A 15,005-nucleotide genomic window follows, 5' to 3' on the forward strand; every position below is an offset into this window, starting at 1 on the left:
ATATTACCTTATTTATAGATTTAAGAAAACTTACAATTTCCAGTATTATTTTCCATATCAAAGCTCGTTAAAAGATCTTTAAAATATATATAAGGTGGATCATATTTATTTTCTTCGCTTTCAGTTTAGTGAGCAATTCATGTCTGAAGTCGTTATATTGCGCACAATCAAAGATTAAACGTTGAAGACTTTCTATGGAACCTGCATTGCATTTGAGGCATTACGGAGTGAAATAACAATTTATTTTAAATGGGGTTTCATTAACCCAAGCATGTCCAATTTTTAGTCTATTTATCGTTACTATTTTATTTCTACTCAGTTTGTAATTATTATACCATGGGGAGGGGCTATCAGGGGCAAGTAGTGATTGTTTAATTGCGCCAACAAAATCTTCCAATGACACTTTAAAATCTGTTGGTTCTTCACCTGCTTGGGTTGCCTCTTTTGCCAGCCTATCTACATGTTCATTGGGACCTATCCCCACATGACTTGGTACCCATTGAAAAGTGAAGTATTTATTACCTCTCATCATGCAGATTGTAATGGCTGATGCCAGATTTTCTTCATAATCTGCTGAACTTGCTGCCTTTATGGCTAGTATAGCAGCTTTTGAGTCAGAACATACTACAATGTTATCATAATTTTGTTCGTTTGCTATTTTAACAGCTTTCTTTATGGCATACAGTTCTGCGGAATAGCTGGATGCCTGGTTTGGAAGTTTATATTTGTATTCTATTTTTAAGTCCTGTATATACACGGCAGAGCCTGCGCCATCCTTGCTTCGTGAGCCATCAGTGTAAATTCTTAGATAGTTTTAATATTTCTTTCTCATTAATTCTAGAAATAATGCTTTAATGGCTTCTGGTGGGAGTAATGTAATGATTTTTTTCCCAAACTGTGTCATCAATCTCTAGTTCAAATGATATTTTTAAGTTCTTAAGCAGTAGGGGGCTATCAACGAATTCCAAAAGATTCGAATCACTTACTGCAGTATTGTTTAGATTCGCCAGATTATCTACTGTATTCACCAGTTCCATGTATAGAGGTTTGGGTTTTTTGACCCAGTACTTATGATGATAAGCTACTGCATGTAAAATATCTTATATTCACATAGCATGGATGTTATGGATTACTTAGTTTTTTGAACAATATTTACTATGTTAAGAATTCTCTCCTTATATGTAAGGGAGATAATGCTGCCTCTGCATGCAGAGTATTAGTTGGGGAAGATTTCATAGCTCCGAGAATGCATGGTTTTGGACTATTTGTAGGCTTTTAAGGTTGACTTTTGGGGCATGACCAAAAATAAAGCAACCATACTCCAGCTTAGATCTAATTACACTTTTATATACCTTTGTTAGAAGCTGCGGGTGGACACCTAGCCTCCCACAAGCCAGTGACCTCAGGATGTCAAGGTCTTTTAGGGATTTGCTTACCAGTGATTGGATGTGCTCCTTAAAGTTTAATTTATTATCGGTTATAATACCTAAGATCTTATGGCTATTGACTACAGGAATGACTTGATTGTCAACAGTCAATGTGGGATTTATGATTTCTTTCCTTCTACTTATTATGATAATGTTACACTTTCTTGGATTTATATTAAGCGATACCTTTAACAGGTATTGTTCAAGGCTGGACAAGGCTTCTTGGATCCCAGCTGCACTAATGTCTAAGCTCTTTATGACTACAGATTATGGTTATGTCATCTGCGTACAGTAGAGGTTGTACCTGTCTTGGCATATACCTACCGATGTCTGCAGTATACAGTGAAAATAATATTGGATGAGCACCACCCCTGGGGAAGGCCTCTATATGCAGTTCTGATGAAGGTACCCTGATTGCTGATGAAGGTCAACGTTCTACAACTAAACCACTTAAAAATGTGCATTATAAATTTTGCTGGGATTCCTAAAACATATAACTTACTTGCAAGCGTTGGTATGGAGACTGAGTCATAGGCGCTACTTAGGTCCAGGGATGCAACAACTGCAGTTCTATCGTTTGTAAGGCTTACCTGAGCTTCGGTTATCAGGGTCAGCAGGAAGTCATTGCTTCCACTCTTCTTTTTGAAACCAAATTGGTTGTCAGGAATAAGTTTGTTCTTAGTGGTAAACCATTCTACGGTATTTAATCATTAAATTGAAATATTTTCATAATACAGGATATTAATGAGATAGGCCTATATGAGTTTCAGATGTCCTATCTTTTGTTGGTTTTAATATGCCTATTACCTTTATGTTTTTCAGGTATTCCGGGATGCTCTTTCCTACCAAATGTTGTTAAAGACAATTAGCAGAAGGGTTTTGGCTGAAGGGGCAACATTCTTAAGATTAAATAGTTAATACCATCCAATCCGGGGGCAGTGGACTTGGACCTAGATTTGATGGCATGTTCCAGTTCGATTTCTTTGAATTCACCTCAAGTTGGTGATTATTACTATTTTTCATGAAGATGGGGAGGTCAGTTTCTGATTTTTCTGGAACATAATCTGGGGAGATAGTTTTCATGAATTTATAGCTTAGGTCCTTGTCATTTGCTAAATTACTTTTCGAAACTATTTGAAGCATTCTTTCCTTGCCTTAGTCCATTTATCATTTGCCATATTTGAGAGTTATTATTATAATTTAATCTTTCGCATAGTGAATGCCATGCAGATTGTTTAGCTTTGACTATGATTTGTTTTGCTTCATAATGAGCTTTTTTCTAGTGGCTATAGTTAACAGTGGTGTCATTTCCTTCGTAAATTGGCTAAAATACCTTCTTCTGGTGGCAAACTGCCCTGGAACACTCTGGTGTCCACCAGGATTCTGAGTTAAAATCAATACCTTTTGGGCCATTGTGATATTTTGGCACTGCATTTATAATTGATTCTTTCAGAACTTTCATAAAATCCTCATATTCTATGTCACCTTTGGCCTTGACAGTTAGAATTTGTACAGAGGCTTTCTCGGCAGTATTGGAGAATGCACACCAGTCTGCTTTTTTGAAGTTTCTATCCTGGAAACTTGCGCCTGGTCTAAAAATGGTGTGGGATTATTTTGGTTTTTGAACATTCATATCTATAACAATAGGGTAGTGGTCACTACCCATCGAGTCCTTCATCACTATCCAAGAAAGGATCCTCTGTTTCAATTGAAATGTTTGCAAAGGTAAGATCAATGGTAGAGAGTCTCCTACCAGGGGATCCTACTGTGGTACTGGATTTATCATTGAGGAGAATATAATGTGAATCATAGTAAGTATTGAAAATTTGAATTCCTCTATAATCCTTCCGCCCATCACTGGACCAGTAGGGGTGTTTAGCGTTAAAGTCCCCACTAAGATTGAGGATTCTTTTTGCAAAAGAAATAATTTGTTCCATAGAGTTTGATCTAATAATTTGTTTGGAGCGCAATAGCAGTTGTATATAAATAAGGATTTTTTCTAAGTTTAATATTTCAATACCTGTAAACTGGATTGGATAGTTCTCCAGGCCTGGAACTGGTACCACTTTCCATTCTAGATATTTGTGTACTAGGATTGCTGTACCACCATACCATCATATCTGTCATTCCTTACCGTGCTGAAGTTTTTAAAGGTGAACTTTTCTTCTGGATATAACCAGGTCTCCTGGAGTACAATGAGTTTTATGTTATTAAGTGTAACAAAATGTTTTGACTTAATAGACTGAATATTCCATTGTATAATCCTAAGAGGTGGATTGTTTGTCATTAACTGACGATGTTAATACCCACTGACAAGCCTACGAGAATCTGTTTAATATTTTCTAGAACTATATTGACAGCTTGCATCGGGTTGCCAGCATTATCGGCAGCTGCATTTATCATTAGCTTTTCAAAATATAATTTTGCCTGGAATTCCTCCATCGATTTTTTGAGGTGGGGCTCTTTCATTCTCAGTAAGCTCTCACCTGACCCTACTTTGCTTAGGACTAGGCCTATAAACCTTAAGCAATTTTTTCCTTTGGCAGGGATATTTGATGAGGGGTTTTTAAATTTCTGTTTCTAGACACAGTTGTGTTCTTGTTGTTAAAAGGTGCTCGTCTGTCCTTTGGCTTTCTAGTGAGATGTTGCCATCCACTTTCTTCCGTTATCTCACCCTCATCTTCGCTGTCAATTAAAGTGTTATAGTAATTATCTGCGAGGATCGACTTTTGAATAGGCCTAATAGAGTTAAGTTGAGGGAAAGTCTTTATGACTTGTGACGTTATGACTGACCACTGATGAGAAAAGGTTTGTGAGGTTTAACTTGTGTGGCTCTTTGTATTGAAGAAATCTACATTATATTCTGACATTCTGACCCTAATAGCTAATTGTTTCTTAAACTCTGGACATGACTTGGAAAAGCTGGAGTGTTCCCCTTTACAATTGACACATTTGGCAGCTTTCTGGCAGTGCTCACCATTAGATTTCGCCATGGGCGGGTTCACCCACAGTTGCCACATAGGTTGGTGTTCTTACATGGTGCGCTTGCAACATGATTAAATGAATAACATCTGTAACACTGTCTTACAGGTTGTGTGTATTTTTCAACAGACATCATTACATAATCTAGTTTGATTTTATTTGGAAGCTCAGTTACCTTTCAAATATTACTTTCATAATGTGAGTGTTATACACTCCATCCTTCCCCTTTTTAGTGATACGGTAAGCCTCTAATATAGGGATTGGGCTTAGGGCCCGCGTTACTAGCTCATTTGGGAGTACATCTGGTTTCAACAAAAACTACTCCGGTTACCTGTACCCTATAACTAGGGATAAACACATGGTAGTTAATAAGGTTAGAAGGATTCTCACTTACGAGAGAGTTTGCTGCCTCCGTGGTTTTTACAAAAGATGGAGACATTCTTACCCTTTCTAATATATGGTCTATCTTACCTTCATACTTACAGAGGAGTTTACCAACAGCAAAAGGATTAACCCTTGTTTTATTTACAGAACTTACAAACAACCTCATATGGCCCAGCTGAGTCTGCATTATACCATCTTTGTATGAATGATTTTTTGGGTAACTTGGCGGGATTCATTTGATCATTTTTTTACTCCTTGATTTTAACTTTCTGTTTCAGTAAACTTTCTTTATGGCTAGCATTTAATTCTAATTTCTCATTATGGTGTAGCTCGTTTAGAGGAAATTCTGTCTCCATAATACTCAAAACCGCTTTTTCGGTTTTCTAGAACATTCTCTGGCGTGGCCATGGTGGTTGGATCCGTTATGACGGGTCCATCCTACTAACCTTACTTAGTTTCTTTTGGATCGAGCCTGATAGTCTGAATTAACTTAAACACTGACACAGATAACAAATAATATTAAATAAATATAACAACCCCAACATTAAAATTACATTTGAGCAACAATGAACCAAAATTAACTAATTATCACCGACACCAACATGAAACAACAAGTAAATGGAGAATAAGTTAGTAAAAATGGTAGAGAGAGAGGTTAACTTTACAACACGCTGTTGGTCAACAAAATGTCTCCTATAAATGTTCTAACACAGTTCACGTTTGTACACCACAAAGTAAATAATGATGAAACGAGTTTATAAATTTAAAAGACGATTTCCATCATAATACCAAATATGATTATGTAAACCAAAATTCAGATAAGCGTACTAGTGTTGTTGAACGTAAACTTAAAACAAAGGATGACACATGCTATAAATACAAGTTGTAACGTCCAAAGATTAAAAAATTCAACTCCAGAAATCAAACTGACTAAGATGTTACTGAATGGAATAAGGAAAACAATGAACCAGATAAACAAGTTATGACATGCAAATAAAGAACAACTAATGTTACACCGTTACTACGTAAGCTGAATGGAAAAACAACAACAAATATTGAGATTAAGTGAGACAGTTTGAACTTTCATTTCTGTCTGTTTTGGCAACAACCTGTCAAATTAATTAAAAGTCTGTCCTTTCCGATCGATGGTCACAGAGTAGGATGATACAGTTTAGGCATTAAAGTTCTTCTAAAGGCAGGTAAATCAAGTGTCACCATTAGAAGACAGTACGTTTTCCAATTATTTGATTATCTCCATTGTACTGAATACTTTGTAGTTTTTAAGGTTATGGTGGTGAGAAAATGTTCTTGAGATCTTGCTTGACTAGGGCAGAGAATAGTAATACATAATTAAAGAATTTTGAATATGAAAATGGCTTCATTTACAAATCGTCTACGTTACAACGTGCTCATGTTCAGAAAGGCCTACGGCTCAACGAGAGAAACGTCTCTAAAATCAAAACCTATTCGAAGACAAACGGAGGACTTTTTCTGTACAGGCCCAATCCTCTCTGTAATGTGGCTTGATTTGGCGACCACGCCACTGAACAACACTCGATATATGGTCTCACAAAGCACAAAATAAAGTCTTCAGAATCCAAGGGCTATCCATGTAGCATGAGGATCAAGTTAAGAAGTCCAAAGCTCTATACGCCTTAGTACAAATGGTGTCACAATATTGAGCCAGGCTTAGATGCTGGTTAAAAATTACACCCAAGTCACGAACAGAAATTGATCGATTGAATACTTGTGCCTGGAGGCGGCACTGAAACACAATCGGAGACTTTATTCTATTAGAGTTAATGCTTGTACATTTTTCTACGATCAAGGCCATATTATTGAAGTAATACCAAGTTTCTAAAGCAACCAAGCGATCGTGTAGGTTCCTAAATTCGTCAACTCTGGAAATCCATGTAAAATCCTGATGTCATCTACAAAAAGGAGTAAGTCGGTCTTGAATGAAGACGCAAAGTCGTTAATAAAAAGGCAGAATAGACCGGACCCAAGTTCAATTCGTGCGGTACGCAAGATGAGGCACAGATCTCCTCTGAGCCGACGAACCTGATGATGAGTTTGCAATCCGATAGATAGCTCCGGAACCAGTCATGAAGCTTTCCCAGAACACAGTGCTTCAGCACGATTTGAAAAATGTTGGTCCACAGGCTTTGTTAGGATACAGGCAATTGAGGACTTGTTGGACTTTATCGGTTGTGACCTGGCAAGAGGATATACAGTGAATATTAGATACCTCCAGCAGTGACAATGGATCAGTAGGAGAAATAAACGCTGAAGAGAAGAATGATGAGGAAAGTTCACACATGTCGTTTGAGTCTGAAGTAACACGATGATCCAACTTCAGGGTGGAGAGCACAGGGCTCTTTCTCTGACAATTCTTGAAAAGACTCCAAAGGAATTTGGTAAGTTTGAAAGCATTACCTTAAAAGCAAGTGGCATGCAGTTCTTGCTCGGGAGAACTCACAATATCCACGTCTCGTTCGAGACTCAACTCACGGGACACCCAGCATGGGAGCCTCGAAGCCCCCAGTTTCTTAGCTGGGGTGAATTTCAAAACAGACGATCGGATCTTATTGCACAAAGTTTCAAACATCTGGGGTAAATATCGCCAACTGTAATATCATACGGTCCATTGATTGCAGGTTATCAAGAGTCCGTTTCAGGTTGCATCTAAGAAAATCAGGAATAATGGATTCCACTTGTGATACTGAAGAGCCCAATGGAGCTGTGGTGGATAAAGCTGGACGATGGGCATCAATAATAAGGGCAGAGAGTCTGCTAGCACATCGAGACTTATGTCTAAGAAACCAAGTCCAAGAAAACATTCCTGTGATTAACAATGTGATTAAATTGTGCAAGATTAATCCAACATCCAGTCGCTGAACAAGTTGAAATGCTGTGTAGGGCACAAAGGGCCAGCTCCTCTCCAATAAACCTGTGAAACGTTAAAGTCGCCCAAAAGAACCACGTCAGTAGGAGCGCTCTGTGTGATCACCGCTTTATTCACAACTGCATTACGATTATTGTAATTTCACCGGGCATGTTAGGAGGCATGTGGAGAACGGTATCCCGGTTCACGTGGTTGGAGTTTGATTCGGTCTCTAAGTGTTATTGTTACATTAGATCTGAAACACCACAAGATGCTACTTATTGCTTCACTTTTATATAAACAATCTGAAGTAATGTTCGTCTTGAGCTTCTTCGTTCTTCTGTTTTTTTTTATCCCTTCAGACGAACATGACTTCAGATTTCAGGAGTCAAGTCTGCAACAGAACCGGATTTCAGATGCTGCACATAAGAGGAGTGTAAACTGGAGGTAAACTCAACCTCAACATTCGCATTAAATCAACTCTTCCCACCATAGCTGCGTTATATGTAGAAGACTCGGTTACTCCACCTTGATTTTGGATCGTCATCGTAGTGCACTCAATTGTGCACCTGATGAGACAACGAGAACACCTCTTCTCCTCAGATTTCAGATGCTGCACGTAAGAGGAAAGTGAACTAGAGCTAAACTAACATTCGCATGGATAAAAAATTGAACTAAATTCTTCTAAAAAAATCCTGCGTTACTTTCAACCCTTGATTTGATTACACGACTTAGCATATCCTCAAAAAAGAGTATGTACAGAATATATATGTGGAACATTGAGCCAGTTATCATTAACAGGCACGGAGAAGTTGACAATCCTAGATATTTATGCACATACCTGGGGATTGTTTTGATTCTAATCATGCAGCGTGCCTTTAATCAAAAATACTAGAAGTTTGACGGCTATCACAGCGCTATATGTTATAGCACGCTTAATGGTAACCATTTCTTCGCCTTTAGTGATTTTAGCTTATTTTTAATAACATATTTTTAGCTCAGTCCAGGAAAACATATTTTGCTTACTGTGTCGCTATATTGCGTGAGTGCCTGAGTTTATGACAGTAGTATAGTATGTGCGGCGAATAAGTTGTTAAACTTATCCAACTCCCGTTGTTAAACGGGACAGTAAAATAACACGGACTGACTACACATCGTAGATCAAAGCACCACTAGCTGAGTTTGTTCTTTCAAGCAAAACCGTTTACTCCGACTACCGAGATAAATTATTTAGATTAATTTTAGAATACTAAATTTCATTACTTTAAACAATTTTTCTAGACAGTAGGTTATGCGGAACAAATATAGTGAAATGCTTTACTACTGCAAAGCGTTAGAACAGCAGATCTACTGGTTTCATCTGGTATTTTTATGTATCCTCCGTATATAACAAGTCAGTAATATAGTGTACTTTCTGAACTAATACTGAAAGGATGATCCTTATTTTAGTTCATTGCACTACATACAGCACATGTTATCGAGCCATTAAAATATAGTAAATAAAACACCAGTTAAAAGCTGTAAAATACATACAGAGTGCATTATTAAAGTAATGCCCATCTTCTAAGAAATATAGATGTATTCATTCGATTGTTACAAATGGTTAAAAGTCCTCAAAATAGTTTCCACCTCCATCATTTCACCTGCATAGATAATTCTGTTACGCCTGAAAAGCCCCTTGGAATTCCTTGACTGAATGCCTCTCAGGAACCTAGTAACGTGGGCTTGGATGTTCCCCACCGACTCCCAGTGCTTGAGGTAAATGCTGCATTGACAGATTTTTCTTGCGATACAAACTCAGAATTGACGATTTCTCAGGCTTCAAAAAAGACAATCTGCTTTGTTTTAATGCAAGATTTGCTCATGCACACTCTTTTGGGTTTAGGAGAAGATAGTGTGTGCCACCTCCCGCATTGAGATCTTGAAATAAATTCCTCCTCAAAAGCCTCTTGAAGCATTTGGTAAGTTTCCATCGCATTCTTCGCCAGACCCACACAACATTTGATCGCGTACTGCTGTTCCATCGAGCGCTCCTATGCGCCGTGACTCAATCGAAAAACAGACTTTGTGCAAAGGCACATCCTACCACTCCTACAGCTTGGAGGGACATGATACTGGGTGCATTTGAAAGGGCAGAATCTTCATCACATTATCCAACCGTTCCGAGCGCGCTGCGATAAATAGTCGCGTCGCAAAAAATCATGGGTATTAGTTTCATAATGCACCCTGTATTAATACTAGTATAAAGTAGTCCGACAATCCTAATGCACTCTGAATTCTGGCTGATAGTCAAGGCTTCAAACTTCTAGCCACTAAGTGACTAAGATAATCAAACATATCATGTGGCAGCAAAAACTCAGGAAGTTCACGTTGTCTGTTAAACTTTAGAATATGATTTGGTTTAGAGACTGTGGCTGTCTTCCAGGAAGATAACTTTCTCTATGTTTTATCTATCTAAACTGGACGTATGTATGCATAATGGAACCAACCCACAATGATGTCTAACTGAGAAAAAGAGGTTAAAAGTTTAGCGTGGGTCCCCATTCCCAGTAACAAAGAAATATATTCCAGATGTGTTTAATAAACATATTAAAGGCTTTATTAAGTTGTTAAATAAAATACCACAGCAAGAAATATAATATTGGTTGATATATTAAGGAAATTGTTGGTTGGTTCCCTTATGCTTAAATTCAAATAATATGATTTGAGCTTTATAACACAAGGGAACCAATTGATACAAATGTCTGTTATTATCCTGCAATCTTGTTTAATCTAAATAATTAAAGGTTTAAAAATACACCTCATTTTAAAAATAACTTTATTAAAAAATCTATTACTAATAAAATTACATAATATCTATTTGTATTATTTTTTAGTGTGTGGAAAACGTTATAACAATCAGTTACATCGTTGATGAAAGTTGGATCTTTTCATCTCTCATACGTCATCACTAGTATTTATTTTTATAGTAGAACAAATTAAAAAAACTAGAACATAATGCTATATTCACTTAATTGATATTTTCCTCAGCCTCTAGTTCAAAATCCAGATTCGCATTGAAACCATCAATATCATCTTGTACGTTGGTGTCAGAGGAAAATTGTTTGTAAAATTCCTTCGCATCTGATGGGATTAAACTCATGATTGACTTGAGATCTTTTAACTTAGGCAATGAAATCCCTTTTCCATTGGGCCATAGGAGTGGTAAATTTTCTGCTAATCGCAAGTAGCACGTATTAGCTCCTACCTTCTTCTTTTTCTTTATATCAATTTCTTGTTGCAGTCCACCTAGACTTGTCCTTACAAATATTGAGAAAGGTTTATCTTTAAAGATTTCAATTTCTCTGAACTTAAGCCATCCAACTTTTATTCCATCTACATCTTCTTTCCTGTTTGTTATTTTTCTTTTCTAAATCTGATGTGCTAAAGAAGTCCTCTTTTTCCATTCTTGTTACAATAAACTTGTTCTTTCTCCTACAATTCTCCATCACACTTATGTAATCTGAATCTGTGTACATTCTCTGTTGTGTCTTCAAGTGGCACTCGACATCCCCAAACTCTGCGTCATTGGGAAGGTAAGAATGCCCTGGAATCATGTACCTTAAGACAATGTTTTCCAAGGTCGGGTGTAAGCTAAGGACATGTTTGAGGAGGAGAACTATTTTTATGCTCCTGTTCTGCCCCCCACATGAATCGGACCACAAGGTCAATTCCTTAATCCCAGGACAATTTTCCAAAATATGCCTCTTCAAACAAGAGCCAACCTCTTGAGTACCTCGGCCAGCAGTATTCTCCAGCCAAACATTAAAATGACCTTTACCAGTTTTCCCCGAATGAATACCCAGATTATAAAGCATGATTTGTCGTTTATAGTAAATGACATTTGTCGGCAGACGAGGTAATGGTAGGGTTTTTTGAAGATCAAAAGACAGCGTTTGTTTTGATTCAACAGTTTTTGCCGTTAGTAAGTCGTCCTTGAACTGAGCTCTTACTTCTTCGACTAATTTCAGATGAGCCTCATGTTTTATTTTAATTTCATCTCTCTCTATATCACTGGTAGTTGAATTTTCCAGGGCATGTAGTGTGTCACAGGTACTGCAGGTGTCTTTCTGAAGTGGTTTCCGTTTTAGGTTAAAATCTGCATAAAATATTTGATTATATTTTGATTGGGACACAGGATGCTCTACTTCAGCCTTGTACAAACTGTACATACGTGGCAATGTCATATCAGGGGGTAACCAGCATGATTCTGTTGTCGTTCTACAGTAGTGGGACTTGTATGCTGGAATTCTTTTAATGTGGTTTCGGACTTCTTCAATCCGTTTGTCTTCAATCTTGTTACTGCCACCACATTTCCCCCTTTCATCTTTCACATTATCGTTTTTAAGCTTTTTAAGAGCTGTATTAATTCTTTTTGTGGACACTCTTAAGGTTTGTACGTACATATTCCTGCAAATAACAGTATTGTTAATTGTATATTTCCTTGTAAACTGTCTTTTAGATAGTTGTACTGTTGGTCTTTTTGTTTTTTCTTCCTGTACTGATGCACAAATAAACATGTTTTGGGCATTATAGTCCCCCAAATCATAAAATTTCTTAAAAGTGCTTTTTCTTACTTCAAGTGACACTTTCTCATTACACTTGCAAGCACAATGAAAATCCCTGAAGTTTTTAGGGTACACAACTTTTCCTGTTTGAGAAATGTATTTTTTATTACTATTTTTCCTTTTTTTTCTGATATCTCTAGATTGATGTGCATACTTTCTCTTCCTACCTTTCTTTGGTCTTCCTGAACTGTCAATTTCTTCAAAATCAGAACCACTAGAAGAGCTATCATCTGTTATGCTAGGCGTTTCGTCTACTACTTCTGCTCTGTTGTTATCAATCTGGGGTTCAGCAATTACTTCGACTACTTGATCCTCAATGTTCGGTTCTTCAGTATTTAGTTCACCAACATTAATTAAATTATTTTGATTTCCAGTAATTAGTGGGTCATCATCTTGCATACTCTGAAAAAAAAAAACAGATTATTAGCTTCAGGGTCATAATAGGCAGTTTGCTAGTCTAATGGTTAGTGTCTTGGACTTAAGTTTAAGAGATCATGGATTTAATTACTTGGATGCTCAATCACATGCTGGGAGAATGAATGAGTTTTCTTTAAACACATTTCAGTAAAACTTGAGTAAAAATATTACTTGGGTATAAAGTATACTTTAATAAATATTCATTTTCAACCATTTATTTTAGACATAACATCTTTAAAATAAAAATCTTTAGTTGAGTTAGTAGTACAGCCGACTGATTTTCTGGTTATGATCTATTCATAAAATACAACATTGACAGTACCATAGCCTAAGAGCCGGAGCAAAGATATGTTACAAACGATCAATAATTTTAAGACATTAAGAGATCTCTACCAGATAACTGGAAGATTTTTTACGGACCTGAAAAGAATTTATGTATGTTAAAATTTGTATTCCTTTTTCTTACCTCATGCTCTTCCATTTCCAGATGAGGAACAATATGAAAAGAGTTAAGATCATCTGGTGCATGGTTAGTTCCATTTTCTACCATCATTCTTCCAATATTATCTGTAATTTCAATAGCACCAGATAATTGAACACTATCACCATCATCTAATATTGAATCTGTTAGACTAGGTTCTTGTGATTTGCTGGTATCAAATGAAATATTTGGAAAGTCGTACACAATTTCCATTTTTGAAATATCCAGGTAGCTTGTATCCTAGAACAGAACATAAAGTTGTAAATTGAAGTAGTTCAGATTAAAAGAAGTATTTTGTCATTTTTGGCATAATTTCTAAATAAGATAGTCATGAACATGAATAGTAGCTTACCAATCCTAATTATAATAATATAACCTAACAGCTTTGCACGCTGACAATCGAAAAAATTAGCAAATAGGCGATATTTTGAAACCTTTTATTTAGTATTTAATTTAGGCCTAGTATTGAACTAAAAAATCCAATACCAAACAAAAAGTTTGGTAACTATGCAGCAGTTGGTACTTGTGGAAAAATATATATTTTTAAACATTTTTCCATGTAAAATTACTTGCTGAACACGATTATAATGGTCTTTTTTGTCGGAAACGCTGTTAAATTCACTTAAATGCTACTTAAAGTACAGATTTCAATGATTGTAATCTGCTGCCTTGGAACATTTAACGACTTTTCCGACAAAAAAGACCGTCATATTCATGTTCAGCAAGTAATTTTACATGGAAATTAGTAAAAAATATTGATTTTTCCACAAGTACCAACTGCTGCATATATACCAAAAGTTCATAAATAAAGGCTAGGCCAGTTTTTGGTACGTAATACTGCAAGTAATGTGTAGAAAAAATCTTTCTGCCATTAACACCACTACCCTAAACTTTTGCCAGTTTGTTAGCTATTGTTATAGGCTAGGTTATGTTCGAAATAAATTTGTATCTGTCCTTCAGATAAGTTTATACCAAATCTAAACTTACCAAATCAGGCATGTTATTTTCCAACATTTCATTGAGATCTACACCGTTTTCTCCTTCATTCTGTGTAGGTTTATGTGATATAGGACTATCATTGCAGACATAGCTATGCTCTTGTTGTATATTTGTCGACTCCTGAAACAAAGGCAATTAATTATTTATTTTACTGGAAAATATTAATTTCATCTTATTTTAATGTATATTTACTATTATTACAATATTTCATTATAAATATAAGTAATTATTAGTCAAGGCTCAAAAACCTATTATTTAACCTAAAAATTATGTGCTTACCTGATCAGTTTCCAATAACGTAGGCTCATGATCTGGTTCAGAAGAATCAGGGGTTTGAACTTTTGCCATTTCCATAATTAACAAAGTTCTTCTCTTTATATCCATTTTGTAACACTTAGACACAATACAGACATAAAACAATCATTTATGTTACTCTATTATTATTGTATTGCAAGCAGGTTTATCTAACTTCAAACTTGGTTCCTGTATGCAAAACAGCTGATCAAGATGAAGACTACACAACAAAGAGAATCAAGTTGGTTGGTTCTGTTATGCATATTACAAAACCAGTCTCTGAATTTTGAAACAAAGAACCAAGCCACTTGGTTCCCTTATTCATAATATTGAATCCGACATACAGCATTTGATGTTTTTTCATGATTTTTTTTTGCATTTGTAGTTTCAAAGCCAGTTAAAGTAAAAAAATCAGGGTATAAATTCTTTCAAGCTCTTCAAGATGGCGGTGATATCTCAATTTCCCAAAAATTGTTGGTTGGTTCCATTATGCATATATAGGTCCAACTGTCCTAACGGCCCAAACCACA

The 15,005-nt window shown here is 36.2% G+C and overlaps 1 protein-coding gene across 1 annotated transcript; it reads right to left on the reverse strand.

Moving 5' to 3' along the window:
• Positions 1-11,027: 11,027 nt before the first annotated feature.
• LOC124366743 lies at positions 11,028-14,976 on the reverse strand. The gene is made up of 4 exons (XM_046823345.1): positions 14,461-14,976; positions 14,170-14,301; positions 13,168-13,422; positions 11,028-12,686 (listed from the first exon to the last, which is right to left on the reverse strand). The coding sequence occupies exons 1-4, from the start codon at positions 14,563-14,565 to the stop codon at positions 11,028-11,030; spliced, it is 2,151 nt and encodes a 716-aa protein (XP_046679301.1). The 5' UTR covers positions 14,566-14,976.
• Positions 14,977-15,005: the final 29 nt, after the last annotated feature.

This window comes from Homalodisca vitripennis, chromosome 7 (genome assembly GCF_021130785.1).
Source record: "Homalodisca vitripennis isolate AUS2020 chromosome 7, UT_GWSS_2.1, whole genome shotgun sequence".
NCBI classification, from domain to species: Eukaryota; Metazoa; Arthropoda; class Insecta; order Hemiptera; family Cicadellidae; genus Homalodisca; species Homalodisca vitripennis.